The sequence below is a fragment of the Musa acuminata genome, chromosome BXJ2-9, assembly GCF_036884655.1.
Source record: "Musa acuminata AAA Group cultivar baxijiao chromosome BXJ2-9, Cavendish_Baxijiao_AAA, whole genome shotgun sequence".
Taxonomy (NCBI): Eukaryota; Viridiplantae; Streptophyta; class Magnoliopsida; order Zingiberales; family Musaceae; genus Musa; species Musa acuminata.
Window position 1 is genome coordinate 12,727,055 of NC_088346.1, and position 22,162 is coordinate 12,749,216.

The window sequence follows — 22,162 nt, forward strand, 5'->3', positions numbered from 1 at the left end:
ACAAGAGAAAGTGAGAAACTAAGATCCCCAGTAACAACTGTTCTCCTAGGGTTTTTCTAGGGACACACTGGGTGGTCAGATATAAACAGTTCAAAAAGTATTATTAACATTTTACAAGCCCTTGGAGGAGAAAGAATAAATAAATAACAACTTTTGCATTTACCATGAACGAAGAAATGGAAGAACTTACTCAAGAATGTAACCAGGTTCATTCATAAATTTCTTTAATCCAGCTTCAAAGATGTTGTGTGCAGCCTACAAAATACAGACTTATTAAGATAACAGAAGAACTATCACATACAAATAGTTGGAATCTGATGTTGTGGCTCTTTGTTGTGCAGAAGGGAGGAAAGGTTTCATGTAGTTTGTACTAAATCTATTGAATCTATTTGCGCCAGAAGATTATAAAGTTTTAGGAAAAATATTATTATCTAATACACCCACACAAGCTTTTACGTCTTGCCTGTCAAATTTCCTTTTTATAGAATAACAACTAATCGTCGTTAATCAATCAAGATAGCACATGGTAACCTAACAATTGGCCAGCATTAATAAGTTATGCTCATAACTGAACTAAACAAAAATGCAGTTGTTTCAATAACTCCATGATTTAATGTAAGGTGTAAAATCCACAGCTTGGAAGCACTACAAAATGATATGAAAACCAAAATCATTTGTCTATCATAAACCTTTGGGTCCTTGTCGACACAAAAGACCATCGTAGCATAAGCAACAAAGACATGATATGTACAGCTTGGTGATTTTCTAGCATCCAAGAAGTACTTCCGAGCTGCTTCAACACCTTCGGTTCTCCTTAAGAATCGAATAAACTGCATCAGAAACAGGAAAAATCAAGTTGAAAATGCACATGGAATATCATTAGTGGACTTATGTAATACAAACAAAAAAAAGGAGAAATGAGGATACTTCACCTGAATGTGAGCTAGAGACATTGAATTAGAACTGCTAGCAAGAAGACTCTCATATATTTTCTTGGCAGGCTGCATGGAAAGAATACAGTCTTCAATGAACTGTAAAACTGGTGAGAAACAATTAAATAGGACTATATCCTGACCTGCATTGCACCCCGAGATTCTTCTATTTCCGCATATGCATATTTCAGTAACTCAGAATCTAGAAAAACATAAATTAAACCATGTGTATGTCCTCAATATAAAGCATAAAATCATCTTTATAAACCAGTGTTTCTAGTATAATTCATGTAAAGGCTATAGCTTTCAGCAAATAAACAAATTTGAAAACAAAATACTTGCAAATCCAAAATTCTTAAACAAGTTCTCAAATCAATATCAATCTGCATAACTTGATAGCCCTAAAGGCAGAAATGACATAAAGTACAACCAATACACATGACAGAAATGGTTACTATAAACAAGTTACTAGAGTTACCAGCAACAGATGATCTAAAAAAATAATTGAACATTTAACCATTACCAAGGCCTAAACATACAAAATTAAGCAATTGGCCTTATTCTTTAGTTTTGGTTCGGAAGGTATAGATGCTTGGCACCTAACGTTCTTGAACCATGTAACTCAGAAGAGTTGCTCATATTCAAGGTTAGATAAATCAATGAAATCTAAAAAATTATTAACTCCAATTAAATATTGAACTTACATTTACTAGAATGTTCTATGGACCTTGTCAAGGGGTGATAATATGGCCAAGGAACCCAAAACCAACAGTACCACGTAATAAGGTCTGGTTTTTACTGCTCTGACAAGGAACTGATATGCAGACCAAGTGATATTGCCCAGAATGTCCTGAAACCAAGAATACCGTTCTTTGCCCGTTGCAGCCGTCTTACCCAGCAATAAGCATACTACCCAATTTCATGATTCAAAAAAGTTGCATTAAGCCCCTTTCAAAGCCCTACCCTAATTTATTTACTCCTCTCTCAATTTCAACCCATTCTTTCCCCAATTCTTCACCAAGCACTCTCAATCTGACTCTCCAAACTTGATTTCCCTCAAATCCGAAGCTAGTCTCAAACAATTGAAGGTTCATTCTCAAGAAATCCTCTTATTTCTCACTGATAACAGGTAAATCCAAACCTCGAATTTGAAATTAATCACTTTCTCTTGAATGAAGTTGTATTTTCACAATTATTTCATTTTGAAGTCATGATTACATGGATTTAAACATATATTTTAGTTTTTTCTTGTCAAGTTCAAGGGTGAACTCGGACACAATTCTAATGGATCTGGCCTAGATTTGCACCAACCTAGCCTAGATCCTCACTAATCAAGCCTAGATATTCGTAAATTCAGGACGAATCCATGTAGATCTGGCCTAACTCTGGGTGGACCCAACCTAGATCCATATGCACCGAAGTAGATCTGTGCAAATTTAAATTAGATCTATGTAAATCAACCTAAATCTATTTGAATCTACCTAGATTTGCATGGATCCAAATTGCAATACCTAATGCATTATTTCTTGCAAGAACAATATTACTGCACATATTGACCCAAATAGTTATTGTTCTGTGCACTCTCAAATGGTGCCAAAAGATAATGCATCTACAGAGCTGCCATGTTGGTTTGCTTCATTTTCAGATGTACAAAACCAAAAAGTTATTGCACTTGAGCTTTGAATGCAAAAATTAAACGTAGTTGTTATTCTTATGATTTTGAGGTAGAAACATTAATGTGGAACTTCTATTAAATGTAATCCTTACAACAACAGTGATAACAATAAACAAACAATAATGTCCCAAGTTAATAAGCAATAAAAGATATTTGTTTGTTCCTGATCGAACCACAGATATCATCTCACAAAGAGCTCAATAGAGGGAAAAGGTTTGTAGCTAACTCCAAATAGTTAGGTTAGTAAAAGTTATTATTGCTGAAGTATATGGCTCCACAAGTTTCCATGACTATGCCCAATGGACCCTTGTCAAATGACACTGTATCATATATCTTATATTATTTACTATGTGCACTATCATCTTTTGTGAGCATTTAGGTGCTTATACAGTGCCCTAAATTCTATATTTAAAATCACAATGCCAAAATGAAGGATTTAAAGATCGACCCAGTATTGGTTTCAATAACCTTTTGGGCCAGTGTGGTAAGGTGTAGTGACCAGAACCACCCAGTACCTCTAATAAATAGAAAAGTAGTAAATATGAACCGATACTGAGGTATATTCTTTGTACCATCTGATCGGTATATGAAACCTTGGCTAAAAATGTGAAAGATAACCTCCTCAAAAAGCTTACTAAATTATCAAAGGCTTAAAAATGATATCTACAAAGAAGAAAAACTAATTAATTGGTATTTCCCACATCTATGAGCTCTTAGGAAAATGCAAAGAAAAAAAGGCGTTAGTAATAAGTATGTATCTGTTTTGACAGGTGACAGAAATATGCAACTGGATCACACTAACTGCTAAGCAGAGAAAGATAGTAATAGATTACCAGGAACAGCCTTCAAAGCCCGCTGAAAAATTTTAATTGCAGAATCCACAGAACCACTATTTGCATGCCATGTAGCATAATCATACCACAGATCAGGATAATGATAGAGATACATGAGACTCTGGATATTAGTAAAAGATATTTAGATATAATTCATGAGACTATAAAAAAAAATTCCTAGAACTATGGAAGAACATATATTAAAGTGTATCCAAAAAACACTAAGAATGGATAACTTAGAAGATATCATAATTACAAGCTGATATGCTAAATAAGAGTTCATAATTACATAATAACATTACAATAAACTGAATCCTTTATCTTATTTCATATACTTAAACACCGAATATGATCAAGGAAAAGAGAAACAACATATACTCAACTCTTGCAAATGTATTGCATCTGCTAACAGAGCCAACTAGCCAGCTGTGCCCAGCATGCCACAAGGGTACCAGCACAAGGCACAATGCATGTAAAACCAACCATCTATTTGGTTTTTGGAATGTTACTATTATGGGCACACCTCTGTTCCATCACTGAAAAATGAAACCCTTACTCTAGAGTACCTGCTCATACGTGAAGGTAATCCGTCTATTGGCAGATGCAGTGTCAATCCTTTGTGGGTTCCCTCTGGACAACAACCAACAGAGAATTAGTTGGAAGAGTATAATGCACTTGCCCAAGATCTATATTAATATACATGGAGAATGCTCTCTGTCAGGAACCTAAGGTAACAGGAAAACATTGTGTTTGCTTTCAATTCGACAAGAACAGGAATCGAAAAGAGCACTATTCAGAAGCTAAATAAGAAACTACCATATTTCAAGAGCTCCTTTAACCCTCTACGTAAGGAATCTGGAACTACAGTACCAATTAACTGTAGTTTGATAAGGCAAGATACTGGAAGTGTTAGTGTATATTGGATACCAAGCTACATGCCATACTGGAAGTTTATTGGTGTGCTACCGCATATTAGGATCGGAGCGGCACTAAGAGGGGGGGGTGAATTAGTGCAGCGGATTAAAACTTCGGTTTCGGAAAAATCTTTCGCACGATAACAAACAATATCAATGAGAACCGATTTGGAAGCTTGATAACTTAGAGACGTATAGAAGCGTAATGACTAAGTAACGAAATTTGCAGTATGTAAGTGGCAAGAATAGGATGCAAACCAGATAACGCAGCAGTTTTTAAAGTGGTTCGGTCAAAATGATCTACATCCACTTGCGAAGCCTTCTTCGAAGAGGCTCCCAACTTCCACTAGCAAATCTCTTGTAGGGGAAGGACTAATACCCCTCTTACAACCTTTACAAGTGGTTCACACTCTTACAATTCTTTTCAACAAGATGGGAGGAGGTGAACACTTAAGCAATATGAAAAGCAAGACTTGCTAAGACTATTCTAAAGCTCTTAACCCAAACTATTGCTTTTAAAAAAGGTGTTTTCTCAGTTGAGAATTGAGGGGTATTTATAGGCCCCAAGAGGATTCAAAATTTGGGCTCCAATTTTGAATTCCTTTTGGGTTTCCGAGACTGGTGGTGCCACCGCCTGTCAAAGTCTTGTCAGGCAGATGTACTGGCGGTGCCACCGCCTGTTGGTGGCTGTGCCACCGCCTGGTCTCGGGTGCTGGGCGGTGCCACCGCCTAGTCTGGCGGTGCTACCGCCCGTCCTTCTAAGTTTCTGGTTGGGCTTTACGTCCAACCCAAACTAAGATACTTTTGGGCCCAGTTGGCCCCTAACCAAGGTATAGAATTATCCCTTAATCCTAACCTTAATTACATGTGAACGACATACCTAAAAACATAATCCTAAGCAAGTATTTAACCGCCAACGTCAAGTTTTGTTTCGGCGAGCTTTCCTGTGTTCTTCCAGTGGACTTCCGATTCGCCCTCTTGTCACGACCTTAGCTGATTTTGCCTAAGGCGTGCGGCACCCTCGCGCGTCCGTCCGCAAAGGTCAGCCTCCCCGAAGCCTCCCATTGTCCCTTAGGACCAACAAAAGAGAGAACGGGTTAAAAAGAACGCCTCAATCGGGATCCACAAGCAAACATGTCCGAAAAACACTTCATAGACAATGCAAATTACAAACAGACTTTACAAGCTCTGAATAGTTGCACAACAAAGGGTAAAATGGTCCATTACAGACCGAAAAGCTCTCGAACGTGTCCACATGACACAACCTTTATTTACAAGCCTAAAGAGGCCACCAACCCAACTAAAATGGGACTTATAAGCCTTCGGCCGCCCCTCTACCTGCTATACAAGGCATGAACAAGCCAAAAGACAACGGACAGACATAAGCATTACATCCAACATTTTGTTAAGAAGTTTGTCCGTTACATTCTCCCCCACTTATCCCTTCGACATCCTCGTCGAAGCCTTTGTGAACACTGCAACTCTTCGCCTTTGCTGAGTCTTCAATCTTCCGCTCCAGCTGCAATGCGCCTCCTGGCTCCCAGCTGCTCTACGCTGCTGTTTTTGAGTAGTCGACCCTTTAATCCGCCATGCTGCTACAACTCACCAATGACTCTGACTCTGTTGGGGGGGTTGGCTGAGTTGTGTTGATCATTGTCGATTCTTGCGGATCCACCAAATGAAGGAAAAGACCATCTTTTCTGCGCCAGTCTCTCAAAATTTCCACATGCTGCTTGAACTGGGTGGATGCTTGTTGGAGCTTTAACGAGCATCGCCTCGCAAACTTCTGAAGTTTTGGGTCCTTCCTCCACAAAATTTGCTCATTGACTCTTCTTTCAGTTAGTTGTCACATCCAAGTAGGTTCGCATCACTTCCGCTTTCGATTGGCATTTCGTTGGGAAATGAAGCGGACGATCTACTCTCAGTAGCACTGATCACCATTGGTGAGGATTTGACAACTATTGTCTTCCATTATCTTCGAAGGGTCTTTGAACTTGTGCAGAGCTCCTCTGCTGGATAGATAAGAGAATTGGGGTACTCGGTTTCGCCCATTCTCTTAAGAGTTGAGAAGGCAAAGGTTACTTTGACTTCGCCCGCCTCCTCGAGGTTGTACTTCATGCATCGAGCTGGTTACTAGTCTTCGCCTGCTCTTTGCTCACACTTCTGAAGCACTTGAAGTGTTTGCACTCCTTGCGTTGAGTTGGCTACTGTGATTCACCTTCTCAATGCCATCGAACTTCTGGAATGCGGGAAGTTTTCACCCCAACGTGGAGTAATTCTCTGATAGATGAGGTCGCCTTTGGGATTGTACCGTCTTCTCCATCAACCCTGCCGCCTACTCCACCGAGTAGCAAAGGTACAGCACCGCGTACTGCCTGCTTCGTTCCTTGGTCGTGCACTCTTGCATGACCCGAAGTCCTTCACTTACGGTTATCTTGATGAGAAACTTGTTGACACCGGTCTTACGAAGTTTCTTGGCCTTTGCCCTTCAGCCTTGTCTCGGTACTTGGAGATTGCCTCTGCATGCTCCACCTCCTCGGCCCCTTTTACGACCAAGCGCTCTCCCTCCATGAGAGCAAGGGATCAATGACTTGCACGGAAGTCCCGCCTCTGCGGTACCATGGCGCTGGCATGCCCATGGCCCTACTATCCGTCGCCTCGCCTCTGTATCCCTTTTCTTCACAATCAGTAGAGATGTCTCCGTGGCACTCCTCTGAGTCCACCTCCATTCTAACTGATGCTTGATTTTGGGTAGCTAAGTCCCTCTGGACTCGTCGTCGCTTCCTCGCCCCTTTCGACCCCCTGCTTCAACACCTCTGTGTTCTCCAAGCAGTCTGTTTGGTCGATGGAAAGACAGACTGCAACTCCCATGCATGGCCTCTGCCATCACGTTGTAGAGTTTGCACCGATTCTGTTCTCCTTAGCTTCCTTGGTAGCAACGTTCGCTTACTCGACCTTGTCCTCTGACTTGTCGGGCTCCCTTAAGCGAATATGAGCTCTGGAGCAGTCCAACTCTCCAGCTGCTTCGATCATACCTCTGTATGATCAAGTCCCTCCCATGGAACTCACTGGTACTTGCATTCGAACTTTTCCCTTGGTGGAACACAGCCCCCATATGCTGATGACCAAGGCTTTCATCCGATGCAAAATTCGATGCACGCCCGGAAGACCCGCCTCTGCGGTACCATGACCTTCACTCCTTGAATCCATAGCCCTTCTTGCCGTCGTGTTGTTCACCGAAGTGGAGCTTCCAGTAGCTCCCGATCATACCTCCATACGATCTCATCCCTCACGGGACTCCGTGTGTATCGCATTGCCACGAACTGTTCCACCACGATCCGCTGCACCATGTCGCCTCCTGGTGACATCTCCATTGCATTCTGATCCTTGCGGAATAAACTCGAATTGTGAACCCTCCATGTATGGCCTCTGCCAATGCATCGCAGGGTCTCTTCCACCTTCGATTTTGTTCGCTCCTTTGGCAATCGACCTTCATCCACCCACTCCTGGGTCACACCTAGATGAAGCACTGCTCTAGGACAATCCGTCGCCTAGTAGCTCTCGAAGTCCACCGACTTCACTGTAATCTGTGCACCATTGTCTGGATCCTGGGCCTCTGCCCCTACCAGCACAATCTCCGCTGCGCACTGCTTCCTTCACAGCAACTCAAATGGCAACACTGTGGCATATTCTTCAAGAGTACCCGCCTCTGCGTCCTCTTGCCCCGTGCTAAGGCCTTCTGAACCCAACTTCGCCTCCGCAAATTGAGTCGCCTTAGTTCCTCCATCAAATGCTCCTCCGAGATAAGGTGCATGTGCCCAGAAGCTCCCTTCGTCTTTGGCACCATGCAAGATGAGTCTGCTCCGTCAGAATGAAGGACCCATGGAACAACATGATCCTACCCTTGCCTCTGCAAGAGTTCAAGTCTTTGACCTCTGTCTAAGGAAAGCACTGTGCTTCTGCTCCATGTTCCAACTTCTCTGTTGGCTCCCTTCATGCGGCTTGGGTACTTCGCCAAGTTACACCCAAGTTGCTCCGCTCCTCGTTTTTGCATTGAGTCGATGGTGGCCCTCGCGCCCTCCATTCCACGGGTCAGCCCTCCCTTGAGTCCGATCTCCATATCGACTCTAAGTGTGCCTTCATTTAAGTTGCTTCAGGTTGCTCCCCCACTTGATCTCGCAATGCATCCACCAATGCATTCTCTCGAGCGAGATCAAGCGACAACTCCTCGCCGCTTGCTCGGTCCATCGAGCTTCGTGAAGTTGTTGTTTGTGAGGTACTCCTCCTCAACATGTGAAGTCTGTCTCACATGATTCTCCCTCTGGAGTGCCGAGACTTATCCCTCCTGGATAACTGTCCCGTTGGAGCAACATCTCTCTTCGTTTCGGAGACCACCATCCCCTTGGACTACTCTGATCTGCTGAACAAACTGTGCATTGTTTTGCCTCCTGCAGACGCACTTGCTAGATTGCGCCTCCACGTCAATACAACCACCGCTGCACCCCTCAAGGCCTAGCAACATGCTGAACTCGTTGCACATTTCAGCCTCCTCCGGACGTATCCTTCGCCTGCCGAAGAGAAAGTTTCAATGCTCCATTGCGCCGAGTCTCGGTCGCCTTGGGATGGCCACGAACATTCCATCGTCCGCATACAAGCCCATGCATGAGTACCAAATTCTTCGAGTTAGCAATTCCCCTCACCTCTGTGAGCTTTGCATAACTCTTTTGGTCGTTGAGCAACTCATTCCACCTTGGATGGTCTCATTCTTGCCAAGCGCCTCGCTTGCCTAGAGCACCATCAAGTATAGTTGTCAACGTTGAGCCGTAGCTCAAACTCAGCCATCCCAACCTTTGTGCGCTCCGAATTCTTCCAAGCTTGCCTGTTCTCGTGGTGCCTCTTGCGCGAAGGGTTGGCCATTCCACTGAATGCCAATGTTAGATGCCCGCTCCTCTGAGCGACTCTTTTCCCTACATCTCCATGCCCGTTTTCCCTCAAACGGTCGCGCGTGTGCTGCCTGCCCTCAACGCAGCCCCGCTAGGTCCCCCACGTTTGCATGTCAAGTGTTTCTATGAGTGCTTGTCCCGCTCTGATACCATAATGTCACGACCTTAGCTGATTTTGCCTAAGGCGTGCGGCACCCTCGCGCGTCCGTCCGCAAAGGTCAGCCTCCCCGAAGCCTCCCATTGTCCCTTAGGACCAACAAAAGAGAGAACGGGTTAAAAAGAACGCCTCAATCGGGATCCACAAGCAAACATGTCCGAAAAACACTTCATAGACAATGCAAATTACAAACAGACTTTACAAGCTCTGAATAGTTGCACAACAAAGGGTAAAATGGTCCATTACAGACCGAAAAGCTCTCGAACGTGTCCACATGACACAACCTTTATTTACAAGCCTAAAGAGGCCACCAACCCAACTAAAATGGGACTTATAAGCCTTCGGCCGCCCCTCTACCTGCTATACAAGGCATGAACAAGCCAAAAGACAACGGACAGACATAAGCATTACATCCAACATCTTGTTAAGAAGTTTGTCCGTTACACTCTGGTTTCTTCCAGCGAACTCCTAGCAGGCTCCCGATCTTGTGACGAGTTCAACGAGTAGCCAAGACTTCTTGGTGATCTCTGCGAACCTCCAACGATCTCTTCGGCAGACCTCCGAAAGTTCCGACAAGTCTCCGATCTCTCTTGGTTGGTTCCGACAGCATCTCCGACGAATCTTCGGACTCTCAAACGTCCATCGAACTTGACTTCGGTATCCTTGCTTTATGTTTTTAGACTGACGTAGTAAATCCTACACACTAAACTTCAATAATATGGATTCGATCAATTAACCCATCAATTGATTTCATCATCAAAATCCGAGATTCAACACCGCATACTAGCACAAAAGATGTTCTTCTGCAAAGCTAAGTACGACTGCTTCCAAAATATGAACCAACATAAAGTTCAGGTTATACTTGTGCATTTAAAGGTGGACAGAGGCAACAAATTCATCTTTGATATCGGACCATATCAGTCCCCTCTTATATTGGTATGATATGTTAGTAAAGTATACTTCAGTATTTACTAAAATTAATAAAATATTAGTTTTTGGTAACACCTGAATATAATAAAATAATAAAATATTGTCCACTAGTACATGGTTATTAGTTTTTTATGGTTTGTATACGTGGCATACCACAAATTTTGAATCCAAGGATGTGGACATGTAACATTAGCATGTCATGATCTATGTCAGCTTAACTTGGCAGGAAATGGCACAAACACAATGGTAATGCCAATTGGGAAAAAGCACTATAGGCCATATTTCAATTCTTGAGCTGAAATATTTGTCCTAATGCAAGCCATGAATTGACATATAATCTTATATGCCCCTATCAAAGTAAAACGATAACATTAACAAGTTAATGCCAGCTTCGATTTTCAAGTTTGAAGGTCTTAAACATCAAGAGTGATATATATGGTAACTCCTGCTCTTCTAAGAAGTAAATATATTGCAGAATCTAACTGCCTGTCGAGACCTCAAAGCTCCACTTTGTTTTTGGTTGGAACCATAGAGCTTTGGTTTCAGTTCACATTGTTTCAAAAGTTTCATTCCAAGTCCAATGTTTTAAGAAAGAATACAAAGAAACACAGAAGTACCAAATTACCAAATGAGAATCAGAAAAAACTCTGTTCAATGGATTGAGTATGTTGTGCAATGTATTCTCCAAAATCTATATTTGTGTAGCTTTGGAAGTTCCAACACGAAAATACTATAGCACAAGGTTCGTTATACCGTAACATACCGCTTAGTACGGATGGTACATACTGGTCCAACAGGGAACCAGTATGGCGGTACATCAGTATGCCCCCATGTACCATATGTCAGTACACTCGATACAGCTCGATACGTATCGTACCATAAGGTTTGATGTACCCAAGCATACTGCTCGGTACAGGCGATATGTACCGATCCGACAGAGGACCAGTACGGGCAATATATCGATACACTCCAATGTACCGTGTTGGTATGCTCAGCACAGCTCGATACGTACCATACTAATAGCTGGTCAATACACCAGTATGATGCGAACCATGTCATACCGACAACTGATCGATACACTGGTACGGACAGATAAGACGAACCATGCTATAGCAAACATTTTGGTTTTGTATTGATTCTGCAAGTATATGTGATCTTTTCAAATGCCACAAGTTATCACATGACATATTTTAAATTTTATATTAGTTACCAAGATTGCATAAAGAGAAGGAAAAAAGGGAAGCCAAACAAATAGAGAAAAGAGACAGACAAATCTTAGGCTTGATTGGATATTTTGATTCTTGATTAAAGATTCCATCCATACAAGAAAATTAGTATGATAATAATTGAAGGCTTAATAAAGAAAAAACCTATAAATTAAATATATTATAAAAAGGATGATTATTTGCCAAAAACAAATCTAGAAATATATATCATGCAAAGAAGGAAAGAAAAATGATTGATGTGCATTCACTTAGGAGATGTAATCTTCTTGATTACTTTGTTTCCTCGTTTATATTTTTTTTCTTTTTTTCTTTTAGTACCTAGGGTTTTATAAAGGAGGAAGGAATATTCTGAGATACTTACAAAATCACTGAATGAATGAAGTCTTTTCTATATTGTGTTTTTGTGGTGTGAGGTCACATTCTTTTCTAGATCGTGTGATCACATCGTCCATGCGTGACCTGAGATTTAATGCTCGAGCCAGAATAAGTGGGATCTTTTTTTCCTTTCATCTCATCTAATATCTGTTCTTTTCTATTCTACAACTACAAAACCTATAAAATTTTAGTTCTTTACTCATTCATGCTTTTGTCCTACATCAGATTTGATATTAATCACTTGTCATACATCATATTGATAACAGAGCAATTTGTCCAACATCTGATTTGGTACCAGAGCACTTGTCCTACATCACAACAGACATCTTCTTAACTCCACCACAAAACCATTCAAAAAAACTATTTTGTTCATGAAGCTGACTCCCAAATATTAGCCTGTAAATGAATCCGATTTGGACCAATCTTAAGCTGATCCAAGTTTTTAGGGGAAAAAAATTAAGATGCAGTCGTGATAACCTAGAAACTGATTCATGTCCCATTCAACTATATTGAAGATTTGACCTAGATACCTAAACCAATGCAATTGCATCTCAATGACATTTCTGTCAACTTCAGGAGAATAAAGTAATAGGATTCTCAACTTTTTTCTCTATTTGGACCATAGGATCAAAATTTAATTTTCGATCCATGTTTGACGTATGCATAGATCTTAAAGCATGTAAGAATGTGTAACCTAAAAAATGTCACTGATCTGCTACCAATAAGGAGCTGTGCAACTTATTTTTTGGCTGTTTCAGTTTCAAAGTTAAGTTTATTGGTTTAAAATTTAGAATCAAAAAACTGAAACTAATGCTGGAAAAGTTTGACTTCATTTAACATTTAACTTTAACCTAAACAGCTATCAGGTCAGATGTACAATTAGTGTACGAAGAAAAATAAAGTTACTGGCTTACTTCTCAAAAATCAGAAATCTTTTCCAAGCCATGCATTGTTGCTCTTCCTGCAAGTAGAAATTCTTACAAGTTAATAATTAACATAGGGGAGAGAAGTAGAAGAGATAGATACAGATCGAGAGAGAGAGATCTGAAGCCAAAAGGATGAAGATGAGATTGGATGCACAACTGAAAAACTCATTTGATAAAGTGGGGAGGTCGAGGAATTACAAAATTTACTAGCTGTCCAAATTAATGGAAAAAGTAATACTTCTCAGTAATACTGGGAACATGAAGACATATATATTAGTTTTCTCAACAAAAAAAAAAGATTATAAATTAATCCTACCATATGTTCTTACAAGGTAGTGAGGTACAACCTTGTATTGCACACTACAGTCTCAATGACTTGCACCATTCTGGCACCTATTTTGCTGGTAGTGTTAATGCCCATCACATGCCATTATAAGGATGTGACAACACAACATTGGGCTGACAACCTGACACAGATGTCATGTCACTATGCATAAAACTCTTGCATCTCAGCTGGGCACATATATATCACTATGTCACCAGTGTGGTTGATGCTGCTAAATTTGGAAAACTCATGGCTTCATGTTTTTTATATCTGCCTGTGCTTTCCTTTTGTTTACCTTCTTCAAATCATGTATACTAATTCATAAGGGAAAATATAAATTCAAAGGTAAAAGTTAATTTGCCTCTTAAGACTCTTGTTTTCAAATAAAATCAAAGCAAGATCTGGAGAAAGTAAGATCTTTACATAGGATCATCAATGCAAAGATAGTAACAACCAAATGACAACAATTATACTGTTGATAATATATATTAAATACATGAAGATAAATAGATTGTTCTCAGAATAAGGATGATAGAGAAATTTGGATCAGACAGTAAACGAGTGTAGATCCCAGTTTGGTTCATAGTAGCTAATTGAGCACCTAATATGCTGCTAAAATAGCTTCAAACAAAAGCTTAAACATTTACCTAGTTAAATGTTTAGCAGCCACTTGATCAACTTAGCAGTTCAAAGGGCCAATATCTAAATGCTTAAGTAGCAATTTAGAAGCATATTTTTTTGCAATTAATAATTTAATATAACTTTTCTTTAGAACAATTTGGAAGTGAAATGTCTAGTAAAGTTGATATCTCGAATGATAACTAAATTGAACATACCTCTATATCATCTAAGATGAACCAATAATATTAATGTGCTTCAGTAGTTTTCTATTTCTTCCTTTTTGAAGTATTCAGTATCCAAGTGGGCATGTCTAACTTAGTTTACTATTTCTTCCTTTTGAAGTATCCAGTATCCAATTGCATGTCTAACTCATTGGCTATTAGTGTAATGACCAAGAGAATACAGCTACCTGATATATAAATGATCTGAGAATTATATTATTGTGATAATTATAAGTTTCTTCCTGGTGAGGTTCTTCAGAATCTAAAGCACGTTTCGCTAGACCAGGGGAGCGCAAAAGACATAATATGCTTGACCCATCATTGAGCAGTTCTTTCTAAGAATTCCAACCGCTAGATGAAGGGGTCATCATTTTCCCTTCTTTTGATCTTAAATTTTTTTTGGACTATATTACTTAGTTGTTATCTATTTTTATTTTTGCTACCATCATTATCATTTTCTGTTCCTGAGTAACAATAAGATAAACCAATAACAATAAACATATAAACTAAGGAGATAGTAAGAATAACTAGATGATTACACTATTCTGCTATATAGCTTGGCAGTTGCCCTTGCAGAAGTATAGGCACTAACATTGTTTTGCTTTTAATTGAAGAAAACTCCACGTTTCTCAGCAAAATTTGGGATAAAGTAACAATGACATCTAACAACATTGATATGCATAAGTTACTTCAATATTTAGACAAGTTGAAGTATCAAACCTAAAGTAAAAACTGAAGTAAACCTTGTAAGAGCCGGTTGGAGGCACAGCAAGCATATTCCAGTCAATTTCATCAACATACTTTTTCCGCTCTCTGTATACAGCCTTGGCACTATTAAACTTTGGTTGATATTCAGATAAAAGCCCTTTTGCCTATAGAATTGAGTAAAAAAATAAAAGTATCATGCATTAAGAAAATGAACAACCTGAAAGAAATCATTTAAACTTGCATAACAAATAATTTTTCACAAGGATCTCTCATATAAGTTCCAAACTTGTATTGCATTTAATATTCAGATTCGTAAACCTTTAAGTTCTTACCAACGTGCGACTAACAGAGTTCTCAAAGTTTTCATAGTCTTTCCAGAGCTGTTCTACATTATGAGTTGGAGTTACAATTGCTCTTTGGTAGGCTTTCCTTACAGAAGTCATGTGATGTGATTCTTCTTGAGTTGTCTTAGCCTAATTGAACAAGTGTAAAAGTCATGCTATCATTTTCATACAAAATGCTATAAGTAATCTTAGCAAAACACAAGGAATAGAGACTGAAATGGACTGCACCGACTGGCAATGACTTCAAGAAAGCAATGTACTCCAACCATACAGGTCCAGAAGCAATATCGTATCCTGTTTAAGTATGAATAGAGTCAGATTACTAAACGCTCAACAATGAAGCCAAAAACTTGTGCTAGCATTAGCAAATATGAAAGTTGGACAAATTCAAGTATCACCTAAAACAAAACAGAAAGGAAAAATGAACAAAAATGCCAGATATGACCAAAAACTCCACATGCTGTTTATGATTAATTAAGTTGTATCCTAAGACAGCCTCAACTGTTAAGAGGTTATTTGTCTTGACAAAAAGGAAGTGATGGCCATGAGGAAAATGAGCACCAAACCATGTTGACATGGTTCATAAGATAAAAGAGATAAAAAGCTTTTTCTAATATGCAAATATCTTTAAACTCCAGAGTCTATATTGGCATGTAAATGTTGCAGGAAGAAATTAAGAACATTTGCATAATGGTTGCCTTCTTATAAAAGGCATTTGCTTGAACACCTTGAAATAAATTTCCACAAAATCAAATATATAATTATTGAACTCTTAATTCTATTCATCTTCTTTTTGTTAACATTTATAGTTATGGACCTGATAAGACATTTACAGAGATGTATAATAGCTTAATTTGTTGAATTAAAAGAAAAGGTCTTTGAAACAACTGTACATCACATGCGACACAGGACTTCCAAGATGAAAAACTTTAAAAAGAAACTCCAAACAGCAGAGGTGCTTGACTATACCAACATAGTTCAGCATGAAATCAAAAGCTTTCTTGGTTTCCTCTACACCCTCAAGTCCCTTCTTCTCATTTACTTTCTTTATAAAGCTAATGTAACACCGCCTACACATTGAAAATAAGCAATGTCAATAAGCATCCAAAAGAATAAAAAGCAATAACTTGTTAACATATGAATTTTTTCCCATGACTATAAGATTTAACAAGCAGTACCAGGTTATGAGATTTCACAGTATTTTGACATATCATACAGTACACATTGGTATGTCAGAAACACAATATACTGACCAAATATCAATATTAAATATTTTTAATATGTTTTGGGTGTACCAGACAGTATGATATCATACTAATCAGTATGTCTCAGTCCAATAGTGTTATAGACTATCGTATCAGTGCCAGTATCTAAACCTCAAGCTGAATTCTACAATGATAACTTTCCAAAAATGAATGTTGCATTAGGAGAATCCGAAAATACTTAAATAATTAGATTGTTACTAAGATTAACTCCAGCTACTTATAAATTTTTCATACAGGACTTAAACAATAATATTCCAACTAAATTTTGAAAAGTCTACCACGGTTCAAGACAAAAGAAAGACATTTTGCTGACAGTGGATTAATATAGAGGTGAAGCTAGATCCATCCACCTGTCAATCAAGTTCTTATGCAACTGAAAAGTCACAAATATTAAGTGCTAATGGTTTTAGACAAACCCTCTCACCCTGGTTCAGATTTATTCCTCCAGCTGAAATTATACAAAAGTAAAATCTACAATGCATACACGATTATTAAAAGGTACCACAAAATCTTTGTTTCTTTAGGCCTGCCAAAATTATGGCTTAAAGTATTTAGTGCATCCAACAGAAAGTTTTGGATACACGATCACCTCAATAATTTTTTGTGTACCACCCTTCGTATTTCCTGATATCATTTTATCACCCATAACTGTGCCTCAGATTGTTTTAACAAAAAGCTGTAATCAAAAGAAATACAAGGATGAAGAACAAGATTTACACCAAATGTAACTATTACCATCTACATGTTACAGTGGCAATCACATAGCCTATCATGATTTGTTACGTCAATAGCCTACTGTGCTTCTACAGGCATATTAGAACCAAGGTTCGCCGTACCGTACCGTACCGGCGTTTCGACCCGGGCTCGGTACCGGTACGGTACGGTATACCGCTCGGTACACCCAGGTGTACCGAGCGGTACACTCACGTGTACCGAGCACTGTACACTGCTACACTGCTACTGTACACTGCTACAGTGCTCGATACGGTACGGGGCGGTCCGCGTACCGCTGGCCTGTCGGACCGGTACGTACCGCCCGTACCGGGCGGTACAGTCCGATACGGGAAACCTTGATTAGAACAACCAATAATTTAGCTTGAAAAAGGAAAATATGTTTACCAATTGTAGCACTGTTTATAAGAGTATCTTTTTTTTATTTGATCAAGGGTAATTATGGGACGACAAAATGAAAAAAAAGCAACAAAAATACTTTTACAAGTTGTTTGAGATGACAAGAATGCTCAAGATGGTAATAAAACAGTCTTCATTGCTACTGTGGATTCCATGCCTCGAAATTTAATTATTTACTCTCTTTGAATTTGGATATGTGAAAATCATTAAAATAAACTAAATGGCAAATGACATTATTGATAATAATGTATTAGCACTGACAATTAAAACCTGACCAAGTCTTACTCAATCACCCGAAGAAGTGTTTACCCTTCCTAGGTAAGTCAGGTAAAATATTAACATTTTAGATTTCATTAGCATACACAAGAGTAAAGACCCAAAGAGAGCATAAGTTTGGCTGTCAACCAAGTTTGGAACCTCAAAACAAAGGAAAATGAGAACATATCGGTCAAGGCCATATAGGCAAAATGTCAGATGGAAATACTCATGGTTCACTATTCTGCAAACCCACTGTTTTGACGGACCGGTATATATTGGGTGGTCCATACTGGAAATTCAAGAGTGCTAAAAGCTATAAAATAAGGATGTCATCATGAGATCCTTGAGTTTCCATCTTTGTTCATTTTTAACATCAGTTTTGCCTTCATACTGAAAAAATTTGAAATTGACCTTACTGATTCAAATACCTTTTTCCTTCCATTAGTTAGTGGCTTTCACATAATAGTAAACAAAGGCATTTAACGCTACAAGTGCACAACCTAAAAAGGAATACCTTCAAATACACAAAAAGGAAAGAAAAAAAAACATATGGCGATCCTACTAAAAATAAATCCATCAACAATATATAGATACAAGGAAATGTAATGAATCTTTTGGATATTTCCTTCAAGACCTTATCCAAACACCCCAGAAAAGAGCCAGATTCAGCAAAAGCAGATGCTTCATGACTTTATCTCGATGATGTAAAGAGCTAGGAGTTTTGATGCTATATGAGCAAATAAAATATAGAACTTAACTTTGCTTAATTATAACTTGTCCAGCTCTCTTTACAATTTGCTATTGATTCAGCACGTAAGTGCTGCTTGCAGTATAGATGTCACCACCATAATGTGTTCTAAATGATAAGGCATGCCTTAAGAGGTAGATATCCTAGGAATCATGTCGAAAGCACTTAACAGATCCTCTGGATAGACAGTTTAGAGATGGGAGTATAAAAAAAGGTCTTTTGTAGACCTGAAAAATCAGCACATCTAATATATCTCCACAATGTCAATCAAATTACAAAAGTTATTCATTTTAGTAGTCAAACATTAAATGAAAGATAATGTCAGATATTAAGAAATTTAATTATAACAAAAATTCATTTCAATGAATAGTTATTGGAGGAGTAATGTAAGATATGCTTTCTATGAATTGGAGCGCCAAAATAAAAGAATATAAAAGGCAGGCAGCAAAGGAGAGCACAAGGAAGGCAGGTCATAGTACTAACTACTAAGGATATTAAGTTTCTTCCAACTCACAATTCACCATATCTCAAAATTAATCCACTTTTTTCCAACCTGACCAATCTAAATTATCGCTCTAGAATAAACATAAATATACAATACTACTTTTTAGGAATATTCATATTCCCACAAAGTTCCATATAGACATCTTAAGTTATCCAAACTTGAGTTCTGATGCTTAGTAACTTCTCTAAGCCATACTACATTCAACTAAATGCACAGAACTCCCAGCATCAATACAAAACAAAAGAAAAACACAAGAACGATCACCAAAAGTAGTTTTAAAAAAATAACATAAAAACGATAAAAAGTAAACGCTGAATAACACAGATTTGACTCAATTAACCCTAAGTCTCATCCTACATCAGTTTTCTTTCATGCTCTGAATATTCTAGCATTTTGATGAAATCAGAGTGCAAGAAACAAAAGCAGGAACCACTATTTTTGGGGTCCATATTTTAATTAAAAAAATCATAATTCCACCAAAAGACAATTAGCACAATATGTCTGTGTCATATTGCAATCCCTCACCTCAGCTGTGGGTTTATTCAAAAATTGTGTGTTCATCCCCATTTATTGAGGACTTCATATTCAAAAATTTCATATCATTTCAAACCATGAGAACGGTTTACAAAATATTGAATAGAAATGGAAACTATATGCCCATGAATAATTACAATAGTTATATGCAGGAAATAGCATCAAACAACTCTGTGGTCTCAATTTCATAAAATTGAATTGTTAAAGGGATGACTAAACATTTGGGGCAACAAAAGGTCAAAATTAAATCTTAAAGAATAATGAGCAAAGTTTATAATATGCCAAAGCTATCAAAGTGAAACTGGAGTCCAATATATAGAAACAACAATAATACTCAGGATCTAACTTCTTAACTGACGTAGGATTTTAAATTTTCATCAAAAGAAATTATTGAAATGGCATTAAAACCAGTGTAAATAAAAAAAACTAATGTACGTTGCTCACTTTAAAAGATTAAGAAAAACTATAATATTTGTTACTAAAAGAATCACTCCCTTAAATATATTAAACAATAAACAAAGCCTACCAAAGAGATATTTGAAGACAATTCAATAAACACCGACTGAAAATTTGTTTCGTAACTTCATCATTGTTGATAGCCATGTATGCCTCCACATATTGCTTCCAGTATTTTGCCTGCAGATGCAGGAGGAATCCAAATAAGAAGGAAACAGCTCTTAAAGTGATTATTTCAATAGCTACCAGTAGGCAAGAAGTTTATTCAAGTTGGCGAGAGCCTGAGAATCACGACAATCTCTGCATTACGCCTTCCTCCGACCATGAAAAATTATTTTACAACTCCATATTAACCTCTAGTGACACAATGCATCTTTTCTTCCTTTTCATGGAATTGTTTTCAAGCACGTCAATCTGGGAAAAGGAAAAGCAACATAGAAATAAAATATAAACCACTTACAGCCGTGGGAAATGTACAAAGGAGCTGCTCATAGATTGGAGCCGCCTCGGTGATAGGAAGAGCCTTCAGAAACAACAAGTGTAAATCAGATAAACACAAGCAACCAAATCTCACTCACGCATCACTCGAGTGACAGAAGAAAATCCTCTCTTAATAATAATAGTAGCAAAGAAGTTACAACTCTGAGGTAAATTATCTAACATAGAAATGGACGTGAAAGCTCACCTGGGCCTCATTCACAAGAATTTCAGCAGCTTCGACATTGTATATGTCGGTAGCGGCGTTATCATCGCCTTTCTACTCAAGAAACAAGAATCAGGGTACAAAATCGTACACAAAACCCAGGTAGACAAAAGACGCCCAAATAACTTAACCCTAAACGCCGGTAGCAAAATAACCTAGAAAATCAGGAACTTGCCTTGGGCTCCTCGGTCATCGCTCTCTGGTGCTTGTCTAGAGCAAAAGATCCCAGAACTTCGGTTCCAAGAGAGGAACAGACGGGAAGATGGCAGTATACAAGGACTCGTTGTTCTTGGTGCGATCAAAGGCCGGAAACCCTTGGCGAGGGTTTCGGCGATCCAACAGCGACGAGACGGAGCCGAAGAGCACCGTTGGAGATTGAAGAGCGGAGGGAAGGGGGCACCAGAAAGCGTGAACTTTCCCGCATCCCACGGAGCGACCGAGAGGGGGCGGAGCCGGAAACGACCCTCCGTCGATCACTTCGCCAAATCTTGCTTCGTCGTGCCTCTTTGCGCTTGGAAACCGTATATCCGACCCGTTTAAATCGGATCGGGTTTCATCGGAAATTGGAACGGGTTCGGGTAGTGCGTTAACTCTCGTTTCGGGTAGAGCAAATAGACGAATAGACTGTCTATTAGTAACTGTTGGATCTCTAATCGCATTTGTGTCGGTTTCGGGAGGATCCGAATTAGCGGTCGAATTGGCTAATAGACGTCTAATCTGCTGAACCCAAGTCGAGCAAATTTGATGCGTACCACCAGATTTGGCTTAAATCATGCTACTATTGCATGGGTGGGGCATTAGCAGCACAGCCATCACACATATTGTCATGGTTAGAATGGATGTGTGCTTTCTTCTACGTTTCTCACATCAAAAATAATTATTAAGTTCAAATTAAGATTCAAAGATTATTAATCATAATATTAGTCTTCAACTGATCACTATTTTCAATTTGACATCGTGAGATAATGAATTACACAAAACACTAAATTTATAATTCTTCTTTACTTTTTCACCCAATTTTATATTTTGACAACAAATTATATTATCGTTTTTCACCAAATAAATGGGTAAAATAAAAAACAATTTAGCAAAAAGTTGCTCTCAAAAGTCATGGATTTTTTAAATAATCATATGTTTTCGTGACAAGTTATAGTGTCAATTTTGATCGGGGTTTTATAATATCAAAATTAGACAAAGGATAATTCAAATGTGATGATGCATCGAGTGAAATACTTTGCCTTGATACTTTACATCATTAAATTAAATATTTTGATATTTATATTCGAAAGGTTGCAACCTTTGTTAGTATGCATCATGTTGCCACTTACTCGGGTCCAATATTTATATCAAATAAGAATATGAGAGTGAATTAAACATTTTTTTCATCTCATAAGGATAAATATAATATTTTTTTTATCCAATAAAAGGTCTT

The 22,162-nt window shown here is 38.6% G+C and overlaps 1 protein-coding gene across 1 annotated transcript in view; it reads right to left on the reverse strand.

Moving 5' to 3' along the window:
- Window positions 1–21,242, reverse strand: part of LOC103998201 (cleavage stimulation factor subunit 77) — a 34,383-nt gene extending 13,141 nt beyond the window's left edge. The window contains exons 1-15 of the mRNA XM_009419608.3: window positions 20,906–21,242; window positions 20,713–20,784; window positions 20,488–20,550; window positions 20,098–20,207; window positions 16,100–16,200; window positions 15,363–15,424; window positions 15,119–15,259; window positions 14,822–14,950; window positions 12,900–12,946; window positions 4,007–4,070; window positions 3,441–3,561; window positions 1,076–1,134; window positions 933–1,001; window positions 690–830; window positions 191–255 (exon numbers count right to left, since the gene is read on the reverse strand). Of these exons, the coding sequence (XP_009417883.2) occupies window positions 191–255; window positions 690–830; window positions 933–1,001; window positions 1,076–1,134; window positions 3,441–3,561; window positions 4,007–4,070; window positions 12,900–12,946; window positions 14,822–14,950; window positions 15,119–15,259; window positions 15,363–15,424; window positions 16,100–16,200; window positions 20,098–20,207; window positions 20,488–20,550; window positions 20,713–20,784; window positions 20,906–20,923 (1,262 nt within the window). The 5' untranslated portion in view covers window positions 20,924–21,242. The remainder of the gene's footprint in view (window positions 1–190; window positions 256–689; window positions 831–932; window positions 1,002–1,075; window positions 1,135–3,440; window positions 3,562–4,006; window positions 4,071–12,899; window positions 12,947–14,821; window positions 14,951–15,118; window positions 15,260–15,362; window positions 15,425–16,099; window positions 16,201–20,097; window positions 20,208–20,487; window positions 20,551–20,712; window positions 20,785–20,905) is intronic.
- Between the last annotated feature and the right edge of the window lie 920 nt (window positions 21,243–22,162).